Here is a 15939-nt window from a genome sequence, read left to right as displayed (position 1 = left end):
CCAGAAGTCTTCGGTTCAAATGTGGCCCTTTGATCTCCTAGTTGTGAGACTGTGTACAAGGCATATCACTCTCCAGTTCTTTCTTCTGACAACGGGAGCGAATGTACTTTCCATCCTGGGTTGTAGAAGAAGTAACTGACCTAATATCTATGAAAGCACCTGGTGGAGTGCTTTGTCCCAAGCTAGTGTACATGATATTTGTTGATTTTGAAAGTTTCATTATGGATTAAATATACCTATAAGCCTAATCATCATATATGACTTTTTATGAGGAAATACCCGTCAAGTTCCAAGTATTGATCTACTTACAGATGAACTTTCGAAAGTATGCAGTTTATCAGTGGAAATTGTTCCTGCTTTTATTGTGTATCTCTGGTCTCAGATTTCTGCCACTTTTTCTCACTTCCCAGTTTCTTCTTATTGTAATGAGAAGTGTGTTATTCAGCTATCTAGTAGCCTAGTAAGGACAACATATATTTATTTTCTTTTCTTTCTCCCCATTTAGAATCACTTGAAATTATATCTACAGCAGCAAGCCATTCTAATAGTGCAATAAGAAAAATGGTAAGTATGTTTCAGGGGAGACAGTAATATTCTAGTTAGATAATTGTCAACAATATAGCCTAATATTATCTATAGGTTTGGATCAAAATGAATTGATACAGATAAACCAAAAAAATTGTTTGGAAACTACTTGGCGTTTTCTGTAATAATCTTCTCCCAAGTTTTAATTTCCTCATAACTGACATTATATGTCAAAATTTAGGCTTAGTTTCAGTTGCTTCTAAGTTCTTCATATTTTAGCCAAGGTTGAAGGTTGTTATATCATTAAAACCACCAAGGTGAAACTCCTTATATTTGATCTTGCCGTGTTTTGTTTTAATTTCCTAGGAGAACCTAAAGAAACTTTTAGAGATTTATGAAATGTTGGGAGAAGAAGAAGACATTGTAAATCCTTCAAATGAACTAATAAAAGAGGGACAGATCCTTAAACTAGCTGCTCGGAACACCTCAGCACAAGAACGCTACCTTTTCCTAGTGAGTATTGCGGTGTGAACAAGTCACACAAGAATAACTTATGAGCGTTGTTATGTATGTCCTGGGTAAGTAGGATGCTCTCTGTGTGGCTAACCTGGTGTAGTCACTGCTGTCAACATTCCACAAAGGGAATGGATGTCCTTAGTAACTGTCACATGTTCTTTCAAGACACATATCTTTTTTTGAAGTATTTTTCTATGTATTTGCCATACAAAATTGTGTTGACTTCTGTAACACATACTGAAGACACTTTAACCTTTCCCTGAAGATGGTAGCTGTCAGTGTGCGTGCAGGCTGTGATGTGCTTTCTGGAATCCTCCTTTTCTTGTTGCAGATTTTCTCTTTCCTTCCATGCTTACAGGCTTAAAGGTACCATTTCCTGGGTATCAACTGGGTCAACATACTACTCCTTAACAGCAGTTCTCTCCCTAATCATCTCTAACCACTACTTCTAATCTTTTTAGTAGGAAGTGCAGAAGCAACATTGGGAAACTTGGACTTAAAATAACAATGTGTCCCTGGCTGGCATAGCTCAGTGGGTTGAGCATGGGCTGCGAACCAAAGCATTGCAGGTTCGATTCCCAGTCAGGGCACATGCCTGGGTTGCAGGCCACAGCCCCCAACAACTGCACATTGATGTTTCTCTCTCTGTCTCTTTCTCCCTCTCTTCCCTCTCTAAAAAGAAATAAGTAAAATCTTTTAAAATTAAGCCCTGGCTGGCGTAGCTCAGTGGATTGAGCGCAGGCTGGGAACCAAAGTGTCCCAGGTTCGATTCCCAGCCAGGGTACATTCCTAGGTTGCAGGCCATAACCCCCAGCAACCGCACATTGATGTTTCTCTCTCTCTCTCTCCTCCCCTTCCCTCTCTAAAAATAAATAAATAAAATATTTTTTAAAAATTTAAAAAAAGAGTACAATTAAGGCAACAACAGAATGTAAAAAAAAAATAACAATGTGTAAAGCACATGAGTTTGCTACACAGTTCCTTTTCAGTGCAGTCAGTCCCTGTCCCTTCCCTCACTTCCTGGAAATGACAGTTAGTCTGAGGTTTATCTCAAATGCAAGAGCTCTTCCTGGGGTATCCAGGCTATTTATTTTTAGTCACTGGTAATTCCAGCCTCTTTTTTTTATCCGATGATGTAATGAAAATCATACTAATAGCTAACACTGAGTAACAATAAGCCAACATTGAGTAATAGCTCAGTAAACGTTAGCTATTATTAGGATTATTGATTATAGGCAAAGAAACAGAGAAACATCGGAAAAGAGGCTGCCCAATAACCAGCGCGCGATTACAGCCTCAGGGTGTTGCTCACATCTGACTTCACTGCTGCAGAGCAGCCACCTCGCCACTCTAATGTGAGTTGTCATTGGGGGCTTAGAAGTTTCTGTTGTGTGGTCGCAGCCTCCCTTAAAAGGAGGATTTGTAGAAACTAATTGTCACGCAGAGGAGTGTTCTCATTTTTGAAAAAGAACATATGGTCACCATATGACCCAGCAGTTCTACTCCAAGTTAGTATAACTCAAGAAAATTGGAAACATGTATCTACTCAAAACTTGTATGTGAATGTTCATAGCAAAACTATTTGTGCTAGCCAAAAAGTGGAAACAACCTAAATATTCATCAGTTTATGAGTGAGTAAACAAATTGTGGTATACCCATGCAGGGGAATATGATATGCCAGTAAAAAGGAATAAACTACACTCCCTGCCCGGGAGGCTCAGGTGGTGGGAGTGTCGCGTCCCTTGCACCAAAATTGTTGCTGGCTTGATCCCCAGTCAAGGGCACATACCTAGGTTGCAGGTTCAGTCCTCGATCGGGGCATGTATGGGAGGTAACCAATCAATGTCTCTTTCTCTCTCTCTCTAATCAATAAGCATATCCTTGGGTGAGGTGGTTGAGGTGTGTGGGCTCTGGACAGGTAGGTTTCATATGAAAGGTATGCTTGCAGGTGAGTCATTTACTGTCTCTTGGATCTGGGTGACTCTTGAGAGGGGCTGCTATCCATCCAGTGTCAGTAAGGTCCCCAAAAGTCAAAACATCAAAAACACAGATTAAAAAGACACACAGCCCTGGCTGATGTGGCTCAGTAGATTGAGTGCTGGCCTGTGAACCAAACAGTCGCTGGTTCAATTCCCAGTCAGGGCACGTGCCTGGCTTGCAGGCCAGGTCCCCAGTAGGGGGTGCTTGAGAAGCAGCCACACATTGATGTTTCTCTCCCTTCCTCCCTCCTTTCTCCTCTCTCCAAAAATAAGTAAAATCTTAAAAAAAAAGACATACATGATACACTATTTGGGGGAAAATGCCTGGAAGTCCATGTCTTCCCTTTGTTGTTACCCTGCCTTTAGGTGTTTAGGTCATTTTCTGCCCCCTCTTCCACATTAGTGGTATAGTTTCTACAGTTGAACTTTTAACCAATTGTGTCAGTTTAATTTCCACATTGGAGAATCATTCTGGAAGTAGTTTTTGGTTGCATACCTTGATGGGGACCCAAAGGAAGCAGCTAGTAGGAGGACAGGTGGCAAGAGCCTTGGGGGAGTACAGCAGCAGTAACTCGGGGGCAAGGACCCGTCTCGTTCCAGTTATTAGAAGCTTTCAGACATCTCATGATGCCATTGCCTGCCGGGAGGATAAAGTCACAGAGCAGGAATTTTAGGAAAGCCACACTTATCCTTGGCAGACCATCTCGGAAGCATTTCCTGTAGTGTTTACTCTACTAACAACCCCCTCTAGTACTGGGCTGGTCTCAGACTCTGTCCTCCGGCCTGCACACTTTTATTTCCATAGAGCATCTTGGATTTTTCATCTGTAGAAACTTCAGAAGTACCATGTTTTCCTTTCTCTCTAGAAAGAACATGAGGGCTAGTTTTCTGTTTCCTACTCTGGGGATGTTACATTTGTCTGAAAAGCCAAATTATGATTAGAATCTGATTTTGGCTTTTGCACCTTCATGTGTTTGCAAATTTGCTTGCCTCCATACTATTTTTTAAAAATATGTCAGTGACAGGGCATTCTGTTAAATGAATAACCATATTGGAATCTGAAAGTTAAAAAACCCCCAACAAATTATCCTATAAAAAGGCCCAAAGATGTTTTAGTCTTGGCCCTTTGGAGTTCTATTTCTTACTTCCTTGTAGCTTGACAGATTTAGAATTTTTTTGCTTTGGATACAGACCTGGCTCTGGCAATTTCTCCAACAATGTACTTTTACCTTCTAAAACAAACTTTAGTGAGACATCAAATTGAATTATTTCATTCAAATAAACATATTTTAAGAAACTTCAAATCAATCCTGGAGGAACACTAGAGATCAAGAACGGTGGGCTTCCATCCTGGCAGGTGTAGCTCAGTGGATTGAGCGCAGGCTGCAGACCAAAGGGTCGCAGGTTCAATTCCCAGTCAGGGCACATGCCTGGGTTGTAGGCCACATCCCCAGGGCGGGCTATGTGAGAGGCAACCATACATTGATGTTTCTCTCTCTCTCTCTTTCTCCCTCCCTTCCCGTCTCTAAAAGTAAATAAAATCTTAAAAAGAAAATATTAAAAAAAAATAACGGTCCGCTTCCCTGCACTTTGAAGGAAATTGAGAGTTGCTTCTAGGTTTTGGCACAGCCTAGTGCTTCCAGACCCTGTCTCACCATCCCGGGGTTGCTTTGTCAGTATCTGCTTCAGCGCTCTGGGCATGGAATAAAATGGAACCTCCTGCACTGAGAAGGAAAGTTGATCTACTAGGAGTTACAGTTGCTCTAACTTCCTTTTTTACTACCAGAGGAAACCCAGCGAGGTGACAGTGGCTTCTGCCACAAGAACAAGGTTCACAGAGGGAGCAGGACTAGCTACCTAATTCCTTTATGTATAAGCCGTCTACTTCTGTGTACGCAGTGTTTCATGTCCTTCAAGAGCTCGCTCACACAGCTTCGCCTGCAGGAAGAAGAAAAGGGGTATTTGCTGACTAGCACTAGATTTTGACCTATACATTAAAAAGTGAATATGTAGTTAATGATGATCTGGAATGTGAAGTTCCACTTAGGAAGAAGATAATAGGGGAAATGGAACCCTGAAAGCATAAAAGGGAAAGAGAAATGTATCATTTATTATAAGATTGTCTGTCACCTTGTATGAGCATAACTACAAAAAGTAAGTGCTGCCCTAGCCGGTGTGGCTCAGTTGGAGCAGCGCCCCTTAACCAAAAGTTTACCGGTTCGATTCCTGGTTAGGGCAAGTGCCTAGGTTGTGTGTTCAATCCTGGTCCGGGAATATACAAGAGGCAGCCCTTGTTCTCTGTTACACTGGTGTTTTCTCTTTCTCTTTCTCTCTCTCCCTACCCTTGCCTCCTGCCCTAGAAGCAATGAAAAATGTCCTTGGGTAAGGATTAAAAAACAAACAAATGCTGAGAACTTCCATATTCACTTGTGTTTCCATAAAATAACGACACTTCACGGAACTTTATGAAGTGAACTTGAATACAAATATCAGATAACTCAGAAACTTTATGCCAGAACATCTCATTTGTCACTCAGTTTGCAGGAAAAATTGGTGGCTGTTGCAATCTTTAGAGTGCAAGCCCTGTCCCCTCAGTGGTAGCGCAGCAGCTGGTCCTGCACCATCCACAGCCTTGACCGAATGCCCGCCCAAGAAGGCCTTGATAGACGAGAGAAAGCAGTGTTAACATGGGCAGGTGGCAGGCAAGATGATGCCTTAATCAAGCTGGGATGGTGCTGGGAACCTTTCAGTGCACTTTCAAACCTCTACATCCTGACTACTACAGTTTGAGGCTCTGATTGCCATATTCGAATACAGCAGACATGATAAAGGCACAGGCTATTAGTGTTCGTTTCTAGAAAGGTAAATGTGAAAGGTGCTGTTGAGATACATCTGATAAAGTGTACTTGTGTCCTTTTGTTTCTACATTATCCACTTGTGGAAATGAAATTTCTAACACTGGTTACAGGAAGTTGCAAAATAAGGTATGAGGAACAACTGGTGAGAAACTTGCTTTCAGAATGAGTACAGTACACGATATCATGAAAACATGGTGAAATGTCTTTAAATGTCCATCACCATTTTCTTGTCTTTATGGCTGTGTGGAGCCAAACAGAGGACCTGGCAGAACAAGACATTTCTCCTCATTTAATTCTGTCAACAACCTGTAACTGTTACAGACAATGACCCTGAGACGTGCGAGGTTACATTGTGAATAGGGGCTAAGTCCCCAGTTGTTCTGGTCTTTGAAAAATATATGTGACCCTAGAAACAATACATACGAAGGAGGAATGTAAGTTTGGACCTTATTTAGGAATCTGCCTGTGAATTAACCCAAATGTTTAGACCCTTTCATCCTTTTTGCATGTTTTGTTACATTCAAAGGGAATTAAATGCCCTCCCCAAATCATTGCTCGGGCCTGAGAAGAAGGAGCTGCTCATTGTTGCCTAGGAATGAAGCATTACACAGAATTTGATTCAGGTTCAAAATAAAGTTTTTCATTTTAGAAGCAAATCTTATAAGGCTCTGGCTGGGTAGCTAAGTTGGTTGGAGCATTGTCCTTATGTGCCAAGGTTGTGGGTTCAATTCCTGGTCAGGGCACATACAAGAGTCAACAAGGAATTATTTAGTGAGTGGGGCAACAATTCAGTGTTTCTCTCTTCCTTTCTCTCTCCCTCTAAAACAAATAAATACATTTTTAAAGGCAATCTCATATAAAGACTATATTTAATTCTACTCATTTATATAGGACAAATCCTTAAGCATGATATGTGTCAATATAAAACAGTGACTTAATTTTTTACAGAGTTAATATGCTGACCCCACGTGTTTGAATAAAATTTAAACTAATAATTTTGGCTATATACTAATTTAACATTAAACACACTGATAAAAATAATTGTTAAATATTACTCTTTCCCTCTACAGCTGTGACAGAGTTGCTGTCTCTAAGACACAATGATTAGAAATTTTGTTAAGTGCATCCGTTTTGTGGGTTGAGAATTTCAGTTGCTGGTATATGGGAGGTTTTTAATAAATTATTGCTGAATTTAATTGAATTAATTTCTTTAATAGTACAAAATGAGGACTGGTTTATTTAAATATCAATAAAATATTTATGAACCAACAAAGGGAAATGTATGCTATGAATTTTAAAATGATACTTTTGGTACAAACATAAAATCTCAATACAGTCTTTAAATAATTTTGCTCATATAGAAAGTATGATACTCCTTGGGAGGTCCTTGGAATACCCTCTAAGGCTCCTTTCTGCTTTGGTCACTTTCTTCTTTGTTTTCCTGTCTGTTATTGACATGCATTCTGCCTCCTTGCAGTTCAACAACATGCTGCTGTACTGCGTGCCAAGATTCAGCTTGGTGGGCTCTAAATTCACAGTTCGAACCAGGGTTGGCATAGATGGAATGCAAATTGTAGAGACTCACAATGAGGAATACCCGCACACTTTCCAGGTATCTGGGAAAGAGAGGACGCTGGAATTGCAAGCCAGGTAAGAGAACCATTTCTATCACTCAGCTTTCAAAAGCAGCAGAATCCATCATACAATAGAATAATTCTGAGGATCTTTGGCAAGTGAATATTGCAGACCTCTGCAGCTCTGGTTGGATGTCAGCGGAGAGATGGAAGCTCTTAAAAAGCGGGAATGATGCCCTCCCTTCTGATTCCTCTATAGTGCCTAGGATAGTTGTTTTCAGAAGTAAGCATTCAGTAAACTGTATTTACTCTTTAGATATACAAGGCGCTCAGAGAATGAAGTTACATTTAAGCCAAGCTTTGAGTCTTTGTAGGAAAAGGTTCTCCTCTAACCCTTTTTCCCTCCATCCTTCCTTTGGTCCACAAATGTTTATTGATGCTTATCATTCCATGCCAAATGGTGAAGTTTAACGCTCAGTCCTTCAGAGGCTCTACATTCATGGGACTTAATGACACTTTGATGGGGAGAATGTTCGGAGGAGGCAGGGTGGAAAAGGTAATGATCCTCTTGCTGCTATTGGAGGATACACCAAGGAGGCCATTTGGGCCTCTAGCAAGTAGGACTTCTTATATGCTTCACTAAGTGGGAGAGAAAGGGCTGGAGTTCCAGCACCCACCCCTCTAGCATAACCATGTCTGGAAAGAAAAAAAAAAAAAAACATGACAGCCACTGCAGTGGATCACAGCTACCTCTTGTGCGAACCACTGCAGGACAGATTGCTGGGCTTTGAAATGCCTGCTTTAGTAAGACTGTTATCCATTTGTCCTGTGAGGCCTGGCGCAGTGAGAATTGGGATACTCCAGAAAGTCACAGGTCAGAGTGTTAAGTGCCAACCCCAGCCCTCATTGTTCTGATGCCCTAGAATCTGTGCGGAGCCAGAGAGCCCTCCTGTTCCTTTGTGACGATAGCTTGTGGTTCTGGCTGCTCAGGTGGATTCACCCTGGATATTTGCACTTAGAAATTGCATAAGACCTTCAGGCTCTCAAAAGAGAATAAATCATTTTAGCAGGAATTTGTGTCCTGGCAGCCAGGAACTGGTGAAATCACGGTTGTGAGAGATGTAGCAGGCTGCAGAGGGACTGGTCTAAGAATTCCAAGGTGGTGTCTCCAGCCTGAGTTAAAATGCTAGAGGCCTTGGCTTTGAATATCATGGTTTTCCTACCTTGTCATGATGGGGTCTGGGCCCAGACATCAAACCCAAAAGAAGGATGTATTTTGTTGATTCACTGAGTGACTGGACCTGGCAACAAGGAAGACTACACCATAGTTATCATCATTAAAGGGTTTTTTTTTACCTTTTTTATTCTTATTTATTCTATTACAGTTGTCCCAATTTTTCCTCCTTTACCCTCCTCCACCCAGCCCACCCCTTCTCCTGTAGTCCATTCCCACACAGTTGTCCATGTATGTGGGTCATTCATACATGTTCTTTGACTAAACCTTTCCCCTTCTTTCCACCATTTCTCCCTCCCCCCCACCCCCGGCAGCTGTCAGTCTGTTCCATGTTTCCATGTCTCTGGTCCTGTTTTGTTTATTGGATTCCTCTCATAAGTGAGATCATATGGTATTCGTTTTTCACTGACTGGCTTATTCCACTAGCATAATAGTCTCCAGTTCTACCCATGCTATTGCAAAACATAGGAATTCCTACTTCTTTCTGTTGCATAGTATTCCATTGTGTAAATTTACTCCAGTTTTTAAATCGAGTCATCTACTGATGAGCACTTAGGCTATTTCTACCACTTGGTTATCGTAAATAGCACTGCTATGAACATAGAGGTGTGTAAGTTATTTTGATTAGGTGATTCAGGATTCTTAGGGTATATTCCTCGCAATGGAATCGCTGGGTCAAAAGGCAGTTTCATTTTTTTTTAATCATTGTTCAAATACAGTTTTCTCCTTTTTACTCCCAATCCAGTCCCCCCTCCCACCCCTCCCCACTTCCCTCCCATTACCACCCTCCCCTTAGCTTATGACCACTTGTCCTTTAAGTTTGTTCCTGTGAACCCTTCCCACTGTCCCCTTAAATTACCTCTACTCTCCCCTGTGGTCATTGTCAGCCTGTCCTCTATTTCAGTGTCTTTGGTTACATTTTGTTTGTTTCTTTGTTTTGTTATTTAAGTTCCTGTTAAAGGTGACATTTTAAATTTTTTTAGGAAATTCCATACTGTTTTCCACAGTGGCTACACCAGTCTGCATTCCTACCAACAGTGCAGTACGGTTCTCTTTTCTCCACAACCTCGCCAGCACTTGTTGTTTGTTGATTTTGATAATGGCCATTCTGACTGGTGTGAAGTAGTATCTCATTGGGGTTTTAATGTGCATCTCTCTGATGGCTAGTGATGCCGAGCATCCTTTCATATGTCTCTCGGCCCTCTGTATGTCCTCCTTGGAGAAGTGTCTATTCAAGTCTTTACTCATTTTTTAACTGGGTTGTTTGTCTTCACGGAATGGAGTGGTATGAGCTTTTTATATATTTTGGAGATGAAACCCTTGTCCATTGTATCATTGGCAAATATGTTCTCCCACATGATTCCCTTTCTATTTTGATAATGGTTTCTTTAGCCATGCAGAAGCTTTTTAATTTGATATAGTCCCATTTTTTTATTTTCCTTTATTCCCTTTGCCCTAAAAGATATGTTGCAAAAATATTGCTATGTGGGATATCTGAAATTTTTGTTGTTGTTGTTGTTGTTGCTCTAGTGGTGGGATTTTTTTTCTTAGCTTCCCTTTCTGGTAGTTCCTGGATGGTGTACAAAAATGCCATCCATTCTGAATATTGACTTTGTATCTCACTACTTTGCTGAAATCACCTGTTAGTCAGGTAGTTTTTTGGTGGAGTCTGTAGGGTTTTCTACATGCACAGTCATGTGCACATAGTGACACTGCAAATAATGCAAATAGTGACAGTTTTACTTCCTCCTTTATATTTCGGGTGCCTTTTATTTCTTCTTTTCGTCTGGTTACTGTGGCTGGGACATCCAGTACTATGTTGAATAAGAGTGGTGAAAACGGACACTCTTGCCTTGTTCCTGATCTTCAGGGAAATGCTTTTATTTTTTGCCCATTGAGTAGTCATTGGCAGTAGGTTTCTCATATATGGCCTTTATTATATTGAGTGGTGCTCCCTCTATTCCCACTTTACTAAATATTTTTATCAAATGCTTTTTCAGGATCTATTGATATGATTGTGTGATTTTTGTCTTTCATTTGGCTTATGTAATGTTATCACATTTATTGATTTGCAAATATTATATCCTTGTATCCCTGGAGTAAATCTCATGTGATCATGGTATATGATTGTTTAATGTATTGTTGCATCCGGTTTGCTCGTATTTTGTTGAGCATTTTAGCATCTATGTTCATCAGAAATATTGGCCTGCAACTTTCTTTTGTTGTTGTGTCTTTACCTGGTTTGGGGATTATGATGACGCTGGCCTCGTAAAAGAGTTTGGGAGCCTTCCCTCTACTTGAATGTTTTGGAATAGGTTGAGATGGATAGGTGTTAATTTTTCTTTGACTATTTGGTAAAATTCTCCTGTGAAGCCATTTGGTCCAGGGCTTTTGTGTGCCAGTAGTCTTTTGATGACTGCTTCGATTTTGCTAGTTGTTATCGGTCCATTCAGGTTTTCTGCTTCCTCTTGATTGAATTTTGGAAGATTGTATGTTTCTAGAAATTTATCCATTTCACCCACATTGCTTAATTTTTGGCATATAGTTGTTCATAGTAATTTCTTTTTTATTTTGAGATTTATTTATTTATTTATTTTTAGAGAGAGGGGAAGGGAAGGAGAAAGAGAAGGAGAGAAACATTGATGTGCCAGAGAAACATCTCAATCAGTAGCCTCTCACAAGACCCCAAGTGGGGACCTGACCCACAACCAAAGCATCTACTCTGACCGGGAACTGAACCACCGACCTTTCGGTTCACAGGCTGGTGCTCAATTCACTGAGCCAAACCAGCTAGGACATATTTTACAGTCCTTTGTATTTGTGGTATCAGTTGTTACTTCTCGTTTTTCTTTTCTGATTTTATTTATTTAGGTCCTCTCTCTTTTTCTCTTGGGGAAGTCTGGTTAACAGTTTGTCCATTTTGTTTATCTTTTCAAAGAATCAGCTCCTGGATTCACTGACCTTTCGAATTGTTATTTTAGTCCCTGTCATTTAATTCTGCTCTGATCTTGATTATTTCCTTCCTTCTGCTTGCTCTGGGCTTTGTTTGGTGTCGCCCCTCTAGTCCTTTTAGGTGTAGGGTTAGGTGGTTTATTTGAGATTTTTCTATGATTGTTAGAGAGGTCTCCGTTGCAGAAGAATGAAGTTGCTGCTGGCTCTGAAATACCAGCGTGCCTTCCAATCTGCACACCTGAGACGTGTGTCTGAAGAGCAGAAGATTCTCAAGGTTTCTCAGGTTGCCCAAGTGGGGACTCCAGCCCCCTATAGATCAGGTTGGACTGTTTTCTCTTTATGGTGCGGCTGATTCATGAAGAATTTTCTGAAGTGCAAGTAGTCATCACTTTGTAGAGTTCCAATATGCAGTATTGGATATATTCCAATTAATATGAAAACATGGTCATTTTCCTTAAAATTTTTATTCCCCTGATATCATTGCTCTAGTTATATACGTGATAATACGGTAAAATGAAGGTCGAAATTAAGTTTGTCCCCTCAGCCTATCCTGCCTGCGGGTCCACAGAGGAGGGCCCGAAGGGATATCAATGCTGGCGGCCAGGCGTCCCACAGTTTAGCTACTGGACACTTCTCCAGCGCAGCCCATTTCACTAAGTCTCCCACAGAGGCTCAGGGCACAACCTCGATGTCACTACAGGGAACACAGGTGCAAGGGCGGTGGAGGGGGGTCAGGGGTGGGGCCCTCAGTGGGAGCGTGAGGCTAGAAAAGCAGACTGTGGGGGGTGGGTCCTCAGCCACCTGCTCACCCAGGGATCCCTTCACGTGGTGAGGGGCCAGCACGCTCCTGGCTGCCGTAGGGCCCTCCAGGCCGGGCCCACTGGGAACTGTGGACAGACTGTGGAGTGGGACTGGAGTGTACAATGACTCTCAAGAATGGAGACGTTCAGAATGTCAGAATATTAGTGGGATAACATGGAAACCAAAATTGAGTACGTATTTGGAGATATTTCAAGATAATTCACTTCCAAAGCCACCTGAGAAAAAAGAGTTCTGCTTTTCTTGCTGAATGAGTCAGCCTCAAGACTGATGTCTTATACCTTGTGCACTCTTCCATGCTCAAAAGAATATAAAGCCCTGGCTCGTATGGTTCAGTGCATTGAGAGCCGGACTACAAAGCAAAAGATCGCTGGTTCCATTCCCAGTCAGGGCACATGCCTGGGTTACAGGCCAGGTCCCTAGTCAGGGCCACACAAGAGGCAACCACACATTGTTTCTTTCCCTCTCTCTCTCTCCTTTTCCCTCTCTCTAAAAATAAATAAAATATTTTTAAAAGAATATAAAGTATTCCTGTTTTCTATAGCTTTTACTCAGTGGCTTGATGGCTGAGCCACTCCGCTTGATGGCTGAGCAAGGATATGCAAGGAGCATATCCTTGATGGCTACAAGGATATAAAAATATAGTGATAAGTAAACTCAATGAAAGAGTAAGTCAAGAACATTAAAGACTTCAAGTTTCTTTGACTTTTGAGGAGCAGTTAGCCTCAAGTTCGCTTTCAGGGCAGTAGAGCTGATTTTGTGGGTGCAGGGCACAGCAACAGGGAGAAATCTTTTTCGAGGGGAGAGATGGAAGCCCCGCCACCCTGCCCCAAGGATCTGCAGGTGAACCGTAAGCAGAATCGTTCACCTGACAGGCACAGATTCCAGCAGCACTCCTGGTCCATTGCGGTGCTCAATGCTAAACTTGCTGGGGAGATGGACAGTGTCACTGGAGTGAACCTCCCACCAGACTCATACATATGCCATCCCTGGGCGGACAAGGCACGTGACCTGCAGCCTGGAACTCAAACGTCGCCTCAGGCTACCAAACACATGCAGACAGAACCTGCTCTTTGACAGTCTCCAAAATCCCTCAGTTTTGAGATCTTAGTCCAGGATCTGGTAAAGGGGATTTTCCTCATATAGTATATGGACCAGCTACATGTAAGGGAGATAAAATAAAGAAAATTTGCCTCCACAGGCAAACAGAGGACTTGACTGTAGTCAAGGAAATTTTTTCCAACAAAATTATTAAACACTGGGGTCCATTAATCTATGAAACTTCCTGTAGGTATTTAAAATTTTTGTTTCGTGCCCTGGCTGATGTGGCTCAGTGTATTCAGCGCTGGCCTGTGAATCAAAGGGTCACTGGTTTGATCCCCAGTTAGATGTCATACCTGGGTTTCGGGCCAGGTCTCCAGTAGGTAACACTCAAAAGGCAACCACACCTTGATGTTCCTCTCTCCTTTCTCCTCTGTCTAAAAATAAATAAATAAATATATTTTTTAAAACTTTTGTTTAATCAGTTAGGTTTGGTATTGCCTGAAGCCTTCTAGCAAGATAAAATTAAATTGTTTATCAAAGGAAATGTTAAAATAGCTCTGCAAAGCCTTATAAAGATATTTTATGTTCTCGAGACTATGATCTTCATTAAGATGGGCTGTGACTAATAGCCTATAAAAGCCTCATCTGTTTTTACAAAGGTGAATTAGCAGGCTAGCTGCATGTATATCCAGTGTAAAGCTAGATCTACAGAGTTGCTTAATGTCTATGAATAGATGATGGCTGTTAAATTTAATATCAGGGTAGTATATTGTAAAAGCTAAACTTATATCTCTCCATTGAAAATTATGTGCACTATTGTAACTGGATGGTCTAAAACTGTTCAAGACTTTATTTGTTCAATTGCCAGAGTTTGTTTAATTTTGATTGTTACTTCTTGGACATCCCTGAATTTTCCAGAAAGTTGGAACAACATTAAAACATAGTTTTTCAGGAACAACTATAAAGGACACATGGACAAAACTGAGGGGGGGTGGTGTTGGAAGCAGGGGAGGGAGGTGGGGATGGCTGGGGTGGGGGCGGTAAATGCAGATAACTGTACTTGAACAACAATAAAATAATTAAAAATAATAAAACATGGAGAAAACTGTATATGAACAATGATTAAAATAAAAAAAAAAAGAATTACAAAAAAAAATAATAAAACATAGTTTTCATTACCAGGTGTTAACTCGTGGTCTCTGCATTCAGTTTAATTTTGTTTGTTTTTTTTTTTAGTTCTGAACAAGACAAAGAAGAGTGGATCAAGGTAAACCTTATTTCTTTTTTTATTTTCCATTTCTTGGTAACCTCTGTGTACACAAATGTGCAGGTGTTGTGTTGTGCACATGTAGTCATCAGGTCAAGGTCATTTCATTGTTAAAGTGATTCCCATCATAGATATTTGTTTAATAAAGTTTTTTCATTAATATGCATGTGATACTTTAATGTGTGCTTTGAATTTTATTTACACTTTAGGCCCTTCAAGAGACTATCGATGCTTTCCATCAGAGGCATGAAACCTTCAGAAATGCGATTGCAAAGGATAATGACAGTCAGTCAGAGGTTTCTGTAAGTTGAATTAAATTCTTAACTTTAAGCTCTTTGCTATTTGCATTTACAAATGATCTCTTTGGTCATTTTGTTTGCCAGCCTCTTTCCTTCTCAATGCCCAAACTGGCTATTTAGACAGACTCTCATTCCTTCTTAGATGAAGTTAATAGTGAGTGTCTTTTTTACACTGCTTAAACTTCTTTGAACCTTTTACTTTGCTCAGCCAGAACATGGTGTGAGCAATGTTGTTAAGTGCTTTTTAGGAAGAAAGGAAGAGAGAGAGGGAAGGAAGAAGGGAGGGAGGGAGGGAGAAAGGAAGGGGCAGTTTGTTCCGTTAAAATTGAATCTCTTTTTCCTTTTCAGACTGCTGAGCTAGGGAAAAGAGCCCCACGATGGATCCGAGATAATGAAGTAACGATGTGTATGAAGTGCAAAGAGTCTTTCAATGCGCTGACAAGGAGAAGGCACCATTGTAGAGCGTGTGGACATGTAAGTGGGATTTCTTGGTCATTAAGGTTGCCAGTACCTCTTATAGGTACTATGAAGTCATCAAGTCAGAAAAGACCCAAACACTCATTCAGTAAAGCACTTCATTGACAAACTTATTTTAGTGACAAGTATGTACTAAGCACTGTGCTGGGGCCTGGAGGGAAAAAGTGGTGGATACCCAGCTTCACGTAGCTTACGTTCTAATGGAGAAGATAGACCAAAATCAGGTCAGCAGACGGATAAGCATTTTGAATTACTAGAAATGCAGCAAGGAGGCAATCAAGCAGTTTAAAATGGAGAACAAAGGTAAGGAAGGAGGATTTGGAACTGCTTTCAGTTAAAAAAATGAAGACCTATCTGAGGGGTCGATACTTCAGCAGACACCTAAATGGTGAGGA

General features: G+C 41.0%; 1 protein-coding gene across 2 annotated transcripts in view; it reads left to right on the top strand.

Moving 5' to 3' along the window:
• FGD4 (FYVE, RhoGEF and PH domain containing 4) overlaps positions 1-15939 on the top strand; it is a 211972-nt gene that overhangs the window by 183116 nt on the left and 12917 nt on the right. For both annotated transcript variants that reach the window (XM_028531946.2, XM_028531948.2), the window contains exons 9-14: positions 506-564; positions 892-1038; positions 7356-7528; positions 14738-14768; positions 14978-15070; positions 15416-15541. In XM_028531946.2, coding sequence (XP_028387747.1) covers positions 506-564; positions 892-1038; positions 7356-7528; positions 14738-14768; positions 14978-15070; positions 15416-15541 — 629 coding nt within the window. The remainder of the gene's footprint in view (positions 1-505; positions 565-891; positions 1039-7355; positions 7529-14737; positions 14769-14977; positions 15071-15415; positions 15542-15939) is intronic.

This window comes from Phyllostomus discolor, chromosome 2, assembly GCF_004126475.2.
Source record: "Phyllostomus discolor isolate MPI-MPIP mPhyDis1 chromosome 2, mPhyDis1.pri.v3, whole genome shotgun sequence".
Taxonomy (NCBI): domain Eukaryota; kingdom Metazoa; phylum Chordata; class Mammalia; order Chiroptera; family Phyllostomidae; genus Phyllostomus; species Phyllostomus discolor.
Note: the sequence above shows the minus strand (reverse complement) of the source record. Positions and strands in the feature narration are given on the sequence as shown.